This window comes from Egretta garzetta, unplaced genomic scaffold (genome assembly GCF_000687185.1).
Source record: "Egretta garzetta isolate BGI_Z169 unplaced genomic scaffold, ASM68718v1 scaffold702, whole genome shotgun sequence".
Classification (NCBI taxonomy): Eukaryota; Metazoa; Chordata; class Aves; order Pelecaniformes; family Ardeidae; genus Egretta; species Egretta garzetta.
Window position 1 is genome coordinate 24164 of NW_009258908.1, and position 13819 is coordinate 37982.

The 13819-nt window shown below is 45.0% G+C and overlaps 1 protein-coding gene across 2 annotated transcripts in view; it reads right to left on the minus strand.

Annotated features, from left to right (window-relative positions):
• UBE2R2 (ubiquitin conjugating enzyme E2 R2) overlaps nt 1-12299 on the minus strand; it is a 14527-nt gene extending 2228 nt beyond the window's left edge. Inside the window, exons 1-4 of one of the 2 annotated variants that reach the window (XM_035889867.1) lie at nt 11294-12299; nt 10542-10628; nt 6333-6430; nt 1189-1323 (exon numbers count right to left, since the gene is read on the minus strand). In XM_035889867.1, coding sequence (XP_035745760.1) covers nt 1189-1323; nt 6333-6430; nt 10542-10565 — 257 coding nt within the window. In that variant the 5' untranslated portion in view covers nt 10566-10628; nt 11294-12299. Of the gene's footprint in view, nt 1-1188; nt 1324-6332; nt 6431-9128; nt 9638-10541; nt 10629-11293 lie in introns of those variants that run through there. The other variant, XM_035889866.1, reaches the window with a different exon arrangement.
• Nucleotides 12300-13819: the final 1520 nt, after the last annotated feature.

Below are 13819 nucleotides of genomic sequence, written 5' to 3' on the forward strand. Positions count from 1 at the left end.
GCTCATTTAAAGTATCATTGGACCCTGTGAGAATTTTGTCTAAATGGAATTTGCAAGGTGGAGTGTTTTTTATTGTTTTTACTTGGGAGGAGAGTAGGAGAAGGAAAAAAAAAAAAAAGCAACTGATGGTTATTACAAAAAACTTAGACTTACGTAGATTTAGGAGGAAGGGGAATGCCTAGGATTACATGTGTATGTGTGCATGCACATACAGCGTAAATTAACATTAGTGCCATTTTAAAAAGTCTGTATCTTCCTGCTATATGAAGTGTCTCTGCTTAAAGTCAAGTACATTCTGTGTGCTTATGTTTAGTGCTTTTTTTTCTCTTTTCCTTTTCTACGTGATCTTAGGCTGAGGCTCACTAGACAGTAGCCTTTGCAGGCAACCACTTTGCATTTTCTGTTCCCTTTGGTTTTATGAAGGTACAGGTGTAAAACTTGTGTAGTTCCAGTTTCTTTAATTCATCCCTTCCACTTAGGGCATTTAAAAGTCAAATGAACATTAATCAGTTAGTTCGATTTGTGGAGAGCTTGAAATAGCTATCTTTACTTCCTTTTTGCTAAACAGGCATGTTACAGGAACAAAACCAATGTTAATCCGAGCGTGGCAGCAGCCCCACGGCGGTACGGATTGCCCATCCGCTGCTCTGGTTCACATCGTCTCCCTACAGCACCGGACAGAACCATGAACTTCTCAAAGGACAGTCAAGACTGAGCAGCGCTTCCAGCTAATCAAACCCAGCTTTGCAAACGCTTGCCAAATCCCACTGATACTCCTTTGAATTGGAGGGACAAGACTATGATTCATGAGTGCATTAAGCACAGGATTAGTAGGATGCAGTCAGTTTGAATCACATCCCAAGCAATGCAGGCAGTGCTCAAAGGCAAGCGGGGACTTCGACGGGGATTTACTAGCAACCAATAGGTTTTGCAGAGCATCACACCCAGTTAGTCTGAGAAGAGAGCGCGATTTAAAGACAGATCAGCCCAGCCCTCCTGCTCCAGAAGTTTGCACTGCTTCTGTGTACTGAAAAACCTAGAGGGACCAGAAGCATGGACTTGGAATAAAATGGTAAAATAAATTTCCAAAGAAGCAACCATGATGAGAAGGTGGTTTCAGCAAATTCTGCAAGCCTAGGATTCAAAGCAGGAGGCTGGTAGCACAGTATCACATGTGGCAAAGCTTACCTTATGATTTCAGCATACTCCTTGTCTTTTCCTTTACTGTCCCTCCATTTCCTGAACATGACTGATGCATCCACATTGGCAGGAGAGAATGTGTTGGGCTCATTAAGCAAAGAGATTACACTCAGTAAGATAGTCCTGAAAAAGGTAACCACAACAGCAGAGTCAGAGCCAACGCATTCACGGATTCTGGATGCTGACGACTCCTTTACATGATGCATCAGAAACTTGTTTAAAGTCAAAACTTAAGGTAAGGATAAGGGTTGAAGTGACAGAATACAAACCTCAAGGACCTCGTCTGACCAGATAGACCCAATCACAGATAGATAGATAGACCGACCCAATCACAGAATCATTTAGATTGGAAAAGACCTTTAAGATCATCAAGTCCAACCGTTACCCTAACCCTGCCATCCCACCACTAAACCATGTCCCTAAGCACCTTGTCTGCCCAGCTTTTAAATACCTCCAAGGATGGGGACTCCACCATTTCCCTGGGCAGCCTGGTCCAATCCTTGACAACACTTGCGGTGAAGAAATTTCTCCTCATGTCCAATCTAAACCTCCCTCTGTACAACTTGAGGCCATTTCCTCCCATCTTATCCCTTGTTACTTGGCAGAAGAGACCAAACCCCACCTGGCTCCCCCCTCCTCTCAGGCAGTTGTAGAGGGCAATAGGGGCTCCTCTCAGCCTCCTCTTCTCCAGGCTGAGCACCCCCAGTTCCCCAGCTGCTCCCCATCAGCCTTGGGCTCCAGACCCCTCTCCAGCTTTGTTGCCCTTCTCTGGACAGACTTGCCCTGCGCAGGGAAGAGGACCACTACAGCCCAAGACCGCAAGACAAGGCTGCTCTGCCTTCCCAGCCCCACAGCCTGCTTGGAGGTTAGAGCTGTGGCCAGGTCTCTCCTCTCCTCAGCCCACGCACAGCTGAGGCTGCTGTAACAGCACACAAGCACAGCAAGGGAAGGCAGTGCAGATGTCTTTCAATACCCAGGCAAGACGCCAAGGGCCCAGCAGGATTCAGCTGCTGGTACTGAGCAAAGACAGCACGAGCCAGCCACATAAGCCCCAGCAGACAGACAGCCTTCCTGGACTTCTAGCAGCAGCACAGAGCTACTACCTGCCCTGCTGGCATTTACCAGGGGCAAACACCACCTCCTCGCCCAGACCCTTCTGCATGTCCTGCCACCCTTTGTACTTCAGAGATTCAGCCCTTTGCTCACAGTGCCACAACCAGCACAAAGCTCAGCAGCAAGTCACATCAGGCATCTCTACACACCCGGCCGCCTCGCTGTAGCTACCACTGCAACAGCTTCACATGTCCAAATTGGTCCCGCTGGCAACAGCTTTCCATTTAAATGGAAAGGAAGAACAAGAGACAAGGACTAAGTCTTGAAACACAGCAGTACACAGCAACTGCTTTGCAGAACTTGATTAAAGGAGACTACAGCCCCAGCTGTACCTGCACTGATTTAGGGGCACATTCAGAGCAGTGCATCTACCAGATCATGTATCTGGGACACAATTCCAGGAAATGCTTGGTCATTTGGATGCTGAGTTTCTTGAAAGGTTTTGAAACTAGACACTTGTGTCTGGCCAGACTGTTCAGCACAGCTATCAGGAGAGTCTTAAACAATTTATTTTCCAAATTACATAATTCAGTAGGAAAAGAAAACAGCAGCTCTGGAAAAAAAACCTGTCTGATCAGACTGGAATGATGTGCAGAAGACAGGCCATCTCCTACTTCATCTCAAGAATTCATTTAAAAGCCTTTCATTCTCAGCAAACAGGCTGTAAAGCCCGCATGTCAGCTCCAGCACCACTGCAGCAGCTTTACTGTAGAGCAAGCGAAGTCTAGGGAAGGCTGAGGATGGGGATTCATGTCTGGATTTAGCATCTGCTCTACCACACTTCCATCAACAAAGTGAGAAGGAGATTTCCACTGTGGTGCCCCAGACTCCAAAGTCACTGCCAAGTTGCTTAAATACACCAAGGCAACTGTCTATTAGAGGTGAGGCTCTGCGCTTTTCATTCCCAACCAGCACATTAGATCAGCTCCATCACTGCTGATACCTTAAGAAAGAGCTGGACAGCCTCCTCTGACTCAAACTCTGGGTAAGCAAGATGAAGAAGGTACAGTACTAGGAAGGGATCACAGCACATAGGATCTGACAGGATCAAAACCACGAAAGAAAAGTTCAGCCACATGGGACTGAAAACATCCTCAGCATCAGCTATGGAAAGCACTGGACTGGATACAGACTGACCCTTTGCAACGCTGCCAGGGATCTGCTTCTCTCTCAGGTGAGGTTGTTCTAGCACGTTGTTTCATGTAAGTCAGCTGCATGAAGAATGGGGATTTCAAGCCTGCCTTCTGCTTTCCAACATCCTCCACCCCATTCTGGGGAACAGTGAGCTGGTTTGGGTGTCTACAGCGCTGTTGTCTTCAGAGTGAATCCCTCTCCATCCCTCTACCAGCACAGGAGAGCAGCCAGCAGAGGCCTAAGTGCCTCTTTCTCTCCACATATCAACAGAAGGCTCAGACACAGATGAACTTCATCCAAAACAGACATTTTGTAGGCCAGCTGGGGCTGCCAACCAGCATGTCCTGTTATACGCCTTGTTGAAAAAGGGTTGGGCTTTTTTTGCCAGCTGCTATCCACATCGTAGTCTCTCAGAGCCACCTTTAGAGGTGGGTATAGATCTGTCCTTGCACATTTTTACTCTCCAGTATGAAGTGAAAAGTTCTGGCTTAGGTTGCACTGACAGTCATGTCAGTGCATTGAGCTGGTTGCAGAAACTGTCCAGATTTTAGGCAGCCAAAAAAGCCAATGAAAATGGGCATCCTCAAGAAATAAAGCAATAGTGAGACAGGGCATCACCTATCTTCACAAGATACAGATGCACCAACATCTTGAATATTGTGCTCAGTTCTGGCCTGTGCAGCTCAAAGGACAGAGGGGAGGCAGGGGAGATACGGAGAAGGGCAACTAAAATGATCCAAGAGTCTCAACTCAGTCCTGCCACCACCTCCTCAGCTTTGTGGGACTGAGGACAGGAGAAAAGCAGTGTTCTCTGCCACACGGATCGCAGATGCATTTCTCCACATCTTGCTGGATGTTTGCCGTATTTACTTATGCCCCCCTCATCTAGCTCTGAGTGACAAGAAAGTCCACGTTGACTGTGTTTAAAAAAGTTAATGAGCATGCTTGACACCATCAGAGGTGGAAGCACAGGTGCTCTCAAAGTCGAAAAATGACATTCCAGCCTCCAGACAGTTCAAACCACAGTCATCTATAGTAAACAGTCAATACTTAGCAGTTTACAAAATTCAGGATTTGAAGAGAAGCCCTAGGTTACACACCCAGCTCACTACAAGCATGCTCCCCTCCCATAGCTTCAGCCCTGCTACCTCCTGCCTGACACCCTGGAGCCAGATGGGACCCAGCAGGATGCATTTCTATTGTCACTTGGCCCAACAGGTGATGCTGGTAGCCAGCTAGCAGTTAAGGACAAGTTCTATTTCCATTTGCTGATACAGCTCAGGAATGTTTTCTCCCCAAATGTTACCCTTAAGCCCAACACAATCCAAGAGAGTAAGCACCAAAAACTGCACTGTGGTAAAGGAAAGCAGAAATCAGAGAACTAGCACCATGAGAAGTTTCACGTCAATCTTTAGGGTTGTATACAATGAAATACTCCAAATGTGTGTGTGATACAAGTAATTAATGGCCAAAGCTGTTTCCTAACTACAAGTAGAGGCTTGCCACCTAGTCCTAACTATATCAGACGTCTGGAAAAAAGTTTAATAGCCATGTGAGCAGAGGGACAGGTGAACATAACTTAGCAATATATAGCTTCAAATAGCATTTAAGCTTTTCATTTTTTTTTCAAAAATCTGAGCTAGAACTTTTGAGAGGTCATGTCATGCTCCCTTGTACTTGGTACAGAGGGATTGGACAGCGTTTACCTCAAGCTCAGAAGGCCAGATTCCTAACCCTTCATGACTTCACAAGCTAAGAGGCACCATTTCTCTTGAGCCTTTTTAACCTTGAAGCAGTATGCTCCAGGAAGAACATCAGTTGTTATAATTTGCTGACTGCTACAATTCCTAGCCTCCTGCCATGTTAGCTCTAGTTCAGCACTTTGCAGAGTGTCTGTTTTACAATCCTATTCCAAGGGTCAAGAATCCAATAAATCCCCCTTGCTAGATCTTTGCTTTGACATAGGCTCTTTTCAAATTAATTTCATGAAGCCAAGTTTGATGAAAGCCGCATCAAACTATCAGACAACCCCTTTCAAATTACTGCACTCCCTCAGGTGTGCTAAGATCCCTAGCTGGGTTCATCAATAAATAACAAAGATTTCAAGCTGGGGAACCAACATCTAATAAATCACTCTGAAAGCAAGCATAATTCCCATATGATGTGCCTGAGCAATTATTTTAACTTTAACCTGATTCATTATCTAAATAAGAAGTTAGAACAGGAAGTACCTTACTTTGAGGTTTTTCCACTATGCCACTCACTGCTCCAGCTGCACAGCTCAGTGAGCTGCTGCTTGCTACGAATTTTATCAGCTCTTTATTGGCAGTGTCTGGTAATGAGAATGAAATTCAGCTGGTGTTTCAAAGAAAATGGACAGGTAGCCTTGAATGCCTCTGGTATTTTGCAATCCTTTGTTTATTTGGCAGGAAGAAAAGTCTCTAGCTAACTGCTCAAAATACCATGCTGCAGACGGGGGATGGAAACAAATACTGGAAGGCAAACAGTAGGTAGGATTATGCGTACCTGAATGGGCCTAAATACTCAAAAACCTTCTCCACTAGTAGTATCTTGGAGGAGTTCGAAAAACCTAAGTGTAGGATAACATGGCCTGGAAAACGCTAGAACATTTGAGATAATTTGCTTTAAGAGCATGCAAACCTGTGAACAGGACAGAAGTCCCCATATTTGTTAGCCCAGCATCAGGACACACAGCACTCCAGTATCTTTAGACAGCTTGCCAAGTCTGGTTCCCACCCAATTCAAGCCCTAAAACACCCAGTGTCTTAAATTCCCCTCCAAACCTCTCCCAACACAGGCCTCAGTCTTGGAGATAGACAACAGGCATCTGAGGGCACCCTTGTGCATCACGGATTCACAGTTACCTGACATTTTGGGTAGGGTTCCACCTCTCAGATGGCAGCTCTCCACTTTGTGGGTCATCTACAGGTGGGTGAAGAATTGAAATACATACATCTCCATTCTGAAAGACAGAAACAAAAGCTAAGAGAGGCAGAGGTCTGACAACTCAACTCCATCACTCCGGGTATGTTCTGAGCAGTTTTACCTTGTTGATATGTTACCTTGTTGATATGAACACCTCAAGTGACAGTAAAGATACGCAAGTGAAAACTGTTCTCAATTATTCCTGGGTCTACTGTGTGTATATGTTCAAAAGTTTCCCTTGCTAAACAGAGTTAGTCTGCAAATTGGTACAAAACAATCTCAAGAGGTTTAAAGAATGTAGCAAAGCAAGCAAAACCAGTAATAAAATCACATAAAACTGAATTAGACTCCAGATAGCAAGTACTGTCACAGTGATAGAGGTGAGCTCTAGTCACAGGAGACACAGAGTAGGGTTGAAAAAGTTTTCTGCTCCCAGTGGTAGCTGAGTTAGCCAGAGGCATTTTTGAATTGAAGGGTTTAGCACTTTCTACTAGCTCAGGTATCAAAGCAAGGCTTCTCCTGGGACACAGGAGGCTGAGCAGATGGTGCAGGGCAGGCCTGCGCCTCTACCCCAGGACACAGCTGTTTGAGATACCAGGTGAAAAAGGAGGAGATACTCTGTGAAGGCTTCACTGAAAATCCCTTCCAGCATGCAAGAGGAAGAATATTTTGGCAGCATATGGAAGCCATACAGCCACGTAATCCTCAATCTGTGTTTTACTCACCAGTGTTATAGCCTGAATATAGATTCAAAGCTCCATGATGCCTACCATTTATAAATACTTTAAGAAGCCTGTAAAGCCAACTCTCCATCAGCAAAGGCACTCTGACATGATTACTTTGTAGGAATGCTGCAGCAGTACCCACCACAGCTTATATTCTCCACTGAAGTTGTCTCTGGGGTCTCATGGGGTCCCAGTGCCTTACTGCAGAACAGGGTGAAGGTAGAGATGGGGCCTGAGGCTGGCCGGCAGATGTTGGCCTCTCCAGGCCCTGCTGGCTTGCTGCCACTTACAGCTGGCTGCTGGGGTGACTTACAAGGTTGTAGAGGCAGCCCCATGCCTTCAGGTGGCACAGCCTTAGCTGACTGGCAGTGCTCACACTGTCCCTTGTCACCCTGATCCAAGGTACAGGTTGATGACAGGAACAAGAGAGAAGCTGCGGATCAGTTCGGTTTGAGACTGCAGGCTGGCAGCTCCCCAGGCACCTGGTCCCAGCTACGTCCCGAGGGCCCTCCAACATTGCTCAACATAGAGGAGCCAGAGCACGAAGTAGTGCTGCTTGCTGCGATAGCATCTGTGCCTTTGAGACAGAGCCAGCGATCGCAGCTACAGATAGCAGCAGCTCACCTGAAGGGCCTCCCGGATATTTCAACTCCCCTTGATTAACAATGACATTTGTTTTATAGCCAAACAAGATCCTACTTCAATGTTGGAGGCTTGTGATCGGTATCCAGTTTTCAGCGGCTCACTAACAGCGCCAGGTATGCTAATCTAAGCAAACCCTCGTCATTTCCAAGCAGGTTTTTGTCAAGAACACAACTACGCCCAGCAACGTAGCACCTGGAGCTGCTGAATACCCAAGGACACATTTATGTTGCTGGAACAGTTTGCCATAACAAGGCAGTTTCCTTTCTAGGACTCCAACAAGCTTGTTCAATCTAGAAATATTTTTTAATATCATATTAAGGTGAAGTTAACCTTACTAATGCTAGATTGTGTTCACAGCCTATTCTGGTTTTATTAATAATTTCTATGAGTTTACCCAGTTTTTTTCCTTTAACCATCTCCTGGGAGAATGCAGTGCTGGTGGCCAAGAGGAAACATCACAGCATTTGGGTGAAGTTCCTCAAGCAATCAGGTCAGCAGCACATGGACAAATAGGTATTTGACAATACGAAAATATAGAGAGAAGCAAGAATGTGAGAAGTTTCCCTCTTGCAACAATAAATGTGACATGTTTGGAAAGCCAAGCAGGGCAGCACTGCATTACAGAGTCTTGAAGGGTAAAGGTGTCATGGGCCCTGACGAGATTAGCACGAAGTTTTAGGGATCAGTGTAGTCAAAGGGAGAGCCTCTCCCTACATACATTTTTTGAAAGATATACACAGGAAGATGGAGTATTCATCTGCCAGTGGGAAATAGCCTATAATTCCATTAGGACTGAGAACTGTTATGACATCGAAATAAAACAAGTGAACTCAGTTTTACCAAAATTCAACTAGATGACCCAAGTAAACGGGACATGGGGAAAACACACAAGTTACTCAAGTGCTCAGAACTGGAACATCAGCCCCAACTTCTCCATCTGGTCCCACCAGCAGATTCTGTAAACTGCCACTTTCTTTCATCTTCCTTACACTGAAAGATTTTTTTTTTTTCCCTCCTCCTGACAAACCCTCAAACCTCAAGCCCTTTGCTGATTTAGTCTCATTTTCATTTGGAGTTTTCCCAGTGCCTCATCTTCATTGCTTAAATGTTGTTTCCAAAACAGCCTGCAAGCTGCTTCAGATCCCTTCAGCTCCAAGAAATACTGCTATGAACACAAAGTACAAAGCTAAGAGCTGGAGTATTTGACGAGTAACCCCAAAATACACCCATCAAGTTTCAGGTTAGTTTCTCCACCTACCTTCAGTTTTTTCTAGAGCCAATTTTTCATCTTTCCCACCAGGACTGGGAGAGGTCCTTTCCAAGACTCATTTGTACATACCATTTTGGTAACCATTTCCCACTCACCTCCTGCATGAGAATTTCTGGATTCAGAATCAACATCCACAGTATGGATCTGCAATAATCTGCAGGTCTCAAAGTTGTCTTTATTTATAGATCAAACTCCTGTGTAACTGAAATACAGCCTTAAAGAGAAACACCATCCTTGGCTACATGGAATATTCTGCGCCAAGCCCAAAACTTGTCAGAAGACTGTCAGATGATTGATTTCAGGATGTCCCTGGGCTTAGGACAATCCTCCTGTGCATCCAGTAATTACAGCCGATTACTATCCTGTTTTGCACCAAAGTTTGGAGAGGCTTTTGGCCATTTATTAGTAAGCCATCGGTGTGGGTTTTCATTTGAAGCACACTCATTCCAGGCTGGACATTTAGGAGCAACAACTTGTTAGAAAAGGGCCTTCCAAGCCCAAGGCATCAACTGAAGACATCATTTGTTCACAGCAATGAAGAGAATTGACATTCCTGTTTTGAAGTGGGCCCAAAGGAAGCTTGCAGAACCTCTCACAGGAAGACCTGTGATAAAGTGACAGAGCTGGACCAACAGGAACATTTTGAAAGGCCTTTTTTCCCCTCAAACTATTCAACCAATAGTCCTAGCAGTCTGACATTTGCCTAGGACATCCTAAAGTTTAGTGAGGATTTGACTGGCCTCCACTACAAGTCAAGTTTTGAGCCAAAACAGGCCTCCAGCTTTCAAATATAGCTCTATGAGATTTGGTAATTTTGAACTGATTGCTTCTAGGTAAGATCATTCCCCTTCTGGACCTGCTATGATCCAATAATGGACTTGACAGCCCACAGCATTACTCTCTGAACATGACCCATACATGCACCAAACTAAGGGGTACTTCAAATTGACTAGTGGACATTAAGTCTGGAGGTATCTGTTCACACTGGTTGCAGGGTGAGCAGGCTGTGCCTGACTCCTCCTGAAGCTCGACTCCAGCCCACCTCCAGTTCTTTCTGCAGCTGGAGCAACCCAAGTCCAAACCCCTTCACTTGTAGACAAACTGCTGCAGAAGACCGTTTTCCATTATTTCTTGTCTCAGCACACAATTTGTAGGATATACTCAAAGTGTACTTGAACTGTGTACAAATGGCAACTAGCTGACTAAGTATTACAGTAGGGTAAGATCCAAGAACCCTAAAATTGCCAATGCTCATGGCACAGTGCTTTGGCTGGGGCTGGCTGCTGTACTTGCAGGCGTGAGAACAGCTCCATCCCTACCTATAAGAACAGCATTTCCTACAACATCTAGATTTCACTGTTTAACCACGACACTGACATTTAACACCTAACCACTTTAGTTATGGCTAGTGACATTTAGTACCTTCAGCAGAAGTCTAAGAAAGTAGAGAGCCTTCTCACATGCCTGAGAAAAAGATTACTTGAAAAGATTACTTAAAAACACCTTACCTCATAAATGTTGGGGTGCCACATTTTGGTCAGGAATCTGAAGGTAGGTGGTGAATATGGATAGTCGATAGGAAATTTAATGTGAGCCTGGAAAAAAGCAAATTTTAGTTAATAAACAGAACAAGAGAGATATCAACAAGCCACCATTACAGTGAAAAAATGGAAAACACAAATTTCGGTTAAGGCCATTAAACTGTTCATTTTACACACCAGTGTCCACGTGGTCCCACAGTATAACTCTACACAATTTCTTATAAGCAAAACACTAACCGAACAAGAACAATCTACACACCAGGACTGACTTGGGCTGGTAATGCTCAGAAAACAAGCCAAAAGGCATGTACCACATCCTGATTCTAGCAGCATTATCCAAAAAATGCTGTTAAACAGGGCAAAATAGATTTGAAAAGCTGGAACTCAAGATACTACTGCTGTCTTTTTGGGTTCAGAAGCAGGCTAAAAATGTTTGCTAAGGTGAAGAGATCTGTTTTACATTTACCAGTGCAAATATTTTAAATTACTCTTTCTGTGCAAAAAAAAAAAAAATAAAAATTGTTACTTGCTCTACTGAAACATGAAGTTTTTTTGCCTCTTACACGACAGTTAGGCTGGTCCATCTACCTGTGTTCCTAACACTGTGTATTTCTTGTCACCACAAGCATTTCCCAAGTCTGAATACCATCCAGGTCTGTTTAATCAATCAGTGCAACATGACAAATGGAGTATTGATAGGTGATGACAGCAAACGTTACCTTCCAATGCCCCCGAGGTCAGCACCCAGCTGTGGAGCAAGACTCTCGGAGCTGAGTCAGTTGTGGGAAGACTGCAGAGATCCCAGCACTGGATATTAACTTCTCTGTGCTGTCCAGCCATTCCCAGCAGTCAGAAGAGCCAGCCAGCCAGTAGGAAAGAGGGCTGAATCTGGACTGATCAAGTGCCTAAACTGCTCCCCTCTGAAAGGGGGACTTGCACACCACTTGCTGCACGGTGGAGCACAAACCCTTCCCCTGGCATCGCTCAAACACCCAGAAATTCCTACCACCGGTCTAGCATGAGATGTCCAGAGAAGCATCTTCCAGGCCCTGCACCACAGCCAGGCCCACATGCCGACCTTGTTCAACAGGACAGACTATGGGAAGTTTTATTCCCAGAAACAAGGAGGCCACCAAACAAACTGGATTACTGAGCGATCAAGTACCTGGGTACAGTTTTACTTGTAGGTCAGCACATGCCTTTGCCTTGTAACCCAGGTTTTATGGGGCCAGAGTGCTAGGTACCCAAGAAATGAAGGTTTTCTTTGTTTCTTATGAAACAAATCCAGCAGCTCACATGGCTTTATGTTCTGCATGTGCCAGCTCATGATACAGACTGTATGTGGGGATGTTAGAGCAGCACCGAGTCCCCACCCCGCAGTCATTTGCCACGGCACACTCACAACAAAAGGATTTATGATCAGCTTACACAATCCTAGCCCACGGTTTCAGGTCAGTTGCACGAATGGCATTGCTCCAAGAAGAGCAAACGAATGCTTCTTGTCACCACAACGTCACAGAAGAGAGCGGCTGCTGCAGCAAGGACATGCCTGGCTCTGCAACACGCCATCCTGCGCTGGGAGCAGAGTAGGGATCTACCCAGGGCAGAACAGATTCGCTTCAGCTCAGGCACTTGCATCATGTAGCTGCAGATTCCTCCAGATGACTGGGGTTTTCCCAAGAAAGCCCATTTCTCCACTTACGTGCAGTTTCGTGAGATCTAAGACATAAAACAGCCCAAGGACTGAGATCAAAAATGCAAGAGACAACAAAACTCAGGGCTGAGCTAGCAACAAGATTTCTTGGCAGAACCTGTGTCTTGTACACAGGTATAGTTTCCAGGCAACGAAAAAAGCATACTGCCAGCAGCGTAGCAGCATTACCATGTTTATATCCCACATACAAGGTCAAGGAGCTGAGGAAGCAGGTCTCATTCCTCCTGGTAAAAACCCTCTGTTCTCACATTGTCTAACCCTGAGGGTTTCATCTCAAGACCACCACTGCAAAGGCTGAGCCTGGAGCACCAGTTGTGGTCTCTATATGTGATGCAGACTCATGCAAAAGCCGTAGGATCCTGGAAGACTGTTTCAAACTTCTAAATCCCCTTTTGCAGCCACAACTCTTTAACAGAAAAGGGCTACCTGCCTGCCTGCAATAACAATCATTATGGAATTAAATAAAGCTGGTGCTTTGCCATATGAAGGATGCTTCATGAGCTCTGGCACCAGAAAATGCAACTGGATTTCTTCTCATGTGAAAGCACCTGGGAACCCAAGGCTGCCTGTAATCAGTCACATATTTAAAGAAATCAGAGTCACAGTACTTGTTGATAAGCCCGTAAGTGTTTAGCACATTGAGATGCTGTACTGGAGCACAAAGCAAGTGAAGCCTCTCTAACAAACCCGATTTCAGAGCCAAAAGCCACCAAACTAGGAAACCCCGCATTACAGGCAGGGATTTTTTCCAAACGAAAATAAAGCACCACTTTCAGGTCCCTATGTTGAGATCATTCAGAATTTGCAAAGTGAAACTAAATGCAGGGCATTACAAACGGGTCCCAGAGAACTACTCCGTATCTATTCTCTAAGAAAAATCATGGGAAATTATGCAAACCCACTCTGCTCTCACTTGATCTACTCGAGTTTCTGAGGGCATTAAGCAAGCCAAGAATTTCCAAGACAAACTGCAAGACTGCTTGCAAAAATGAAGCAACAGCCATGACTACAGGTCAGTTTTTTCACTAAAAGCCCAGTTCTAAACATGTTAAGATACAAAAAGACTGAATTAAGCAATAAACTTTTTTTTAAAAATAAAGCAGTAGTTCACAGAAAGGTTACCCCCCAACAATTTCACTGATGTAAGGCAAGTCAGCTCTCTGAGCTTGTTTCTGGTAAGTTCAGCCAGGCACTGCTAGCTGCTAAGAGTGGCAGAGTTTTAGGGCAGCTTGTTGTGAGCTCAGTTACAGCCAGATGCACTAATTTAGAAGGACTAAAGATGCAGGTCAGTCCCCCATCTACAAGTACCCAATCATTACTGCATTCACCATGTGTTTGACTCCTCTAGCTGAGCTTAAACTGAACAGAAATAGGATTATTTCAGTGTCCTGATTTTAGCCACCTGCTCACAGTGGTGCTTTGACACCACTGAACATACTCAATAGCCAGGAAGGTGGAGACCAGTCATCAGCCCATCGCCCCTTCCCCAATTTATAACTAGTCATACTTACAGTCCCTAGAAAAAAAATAA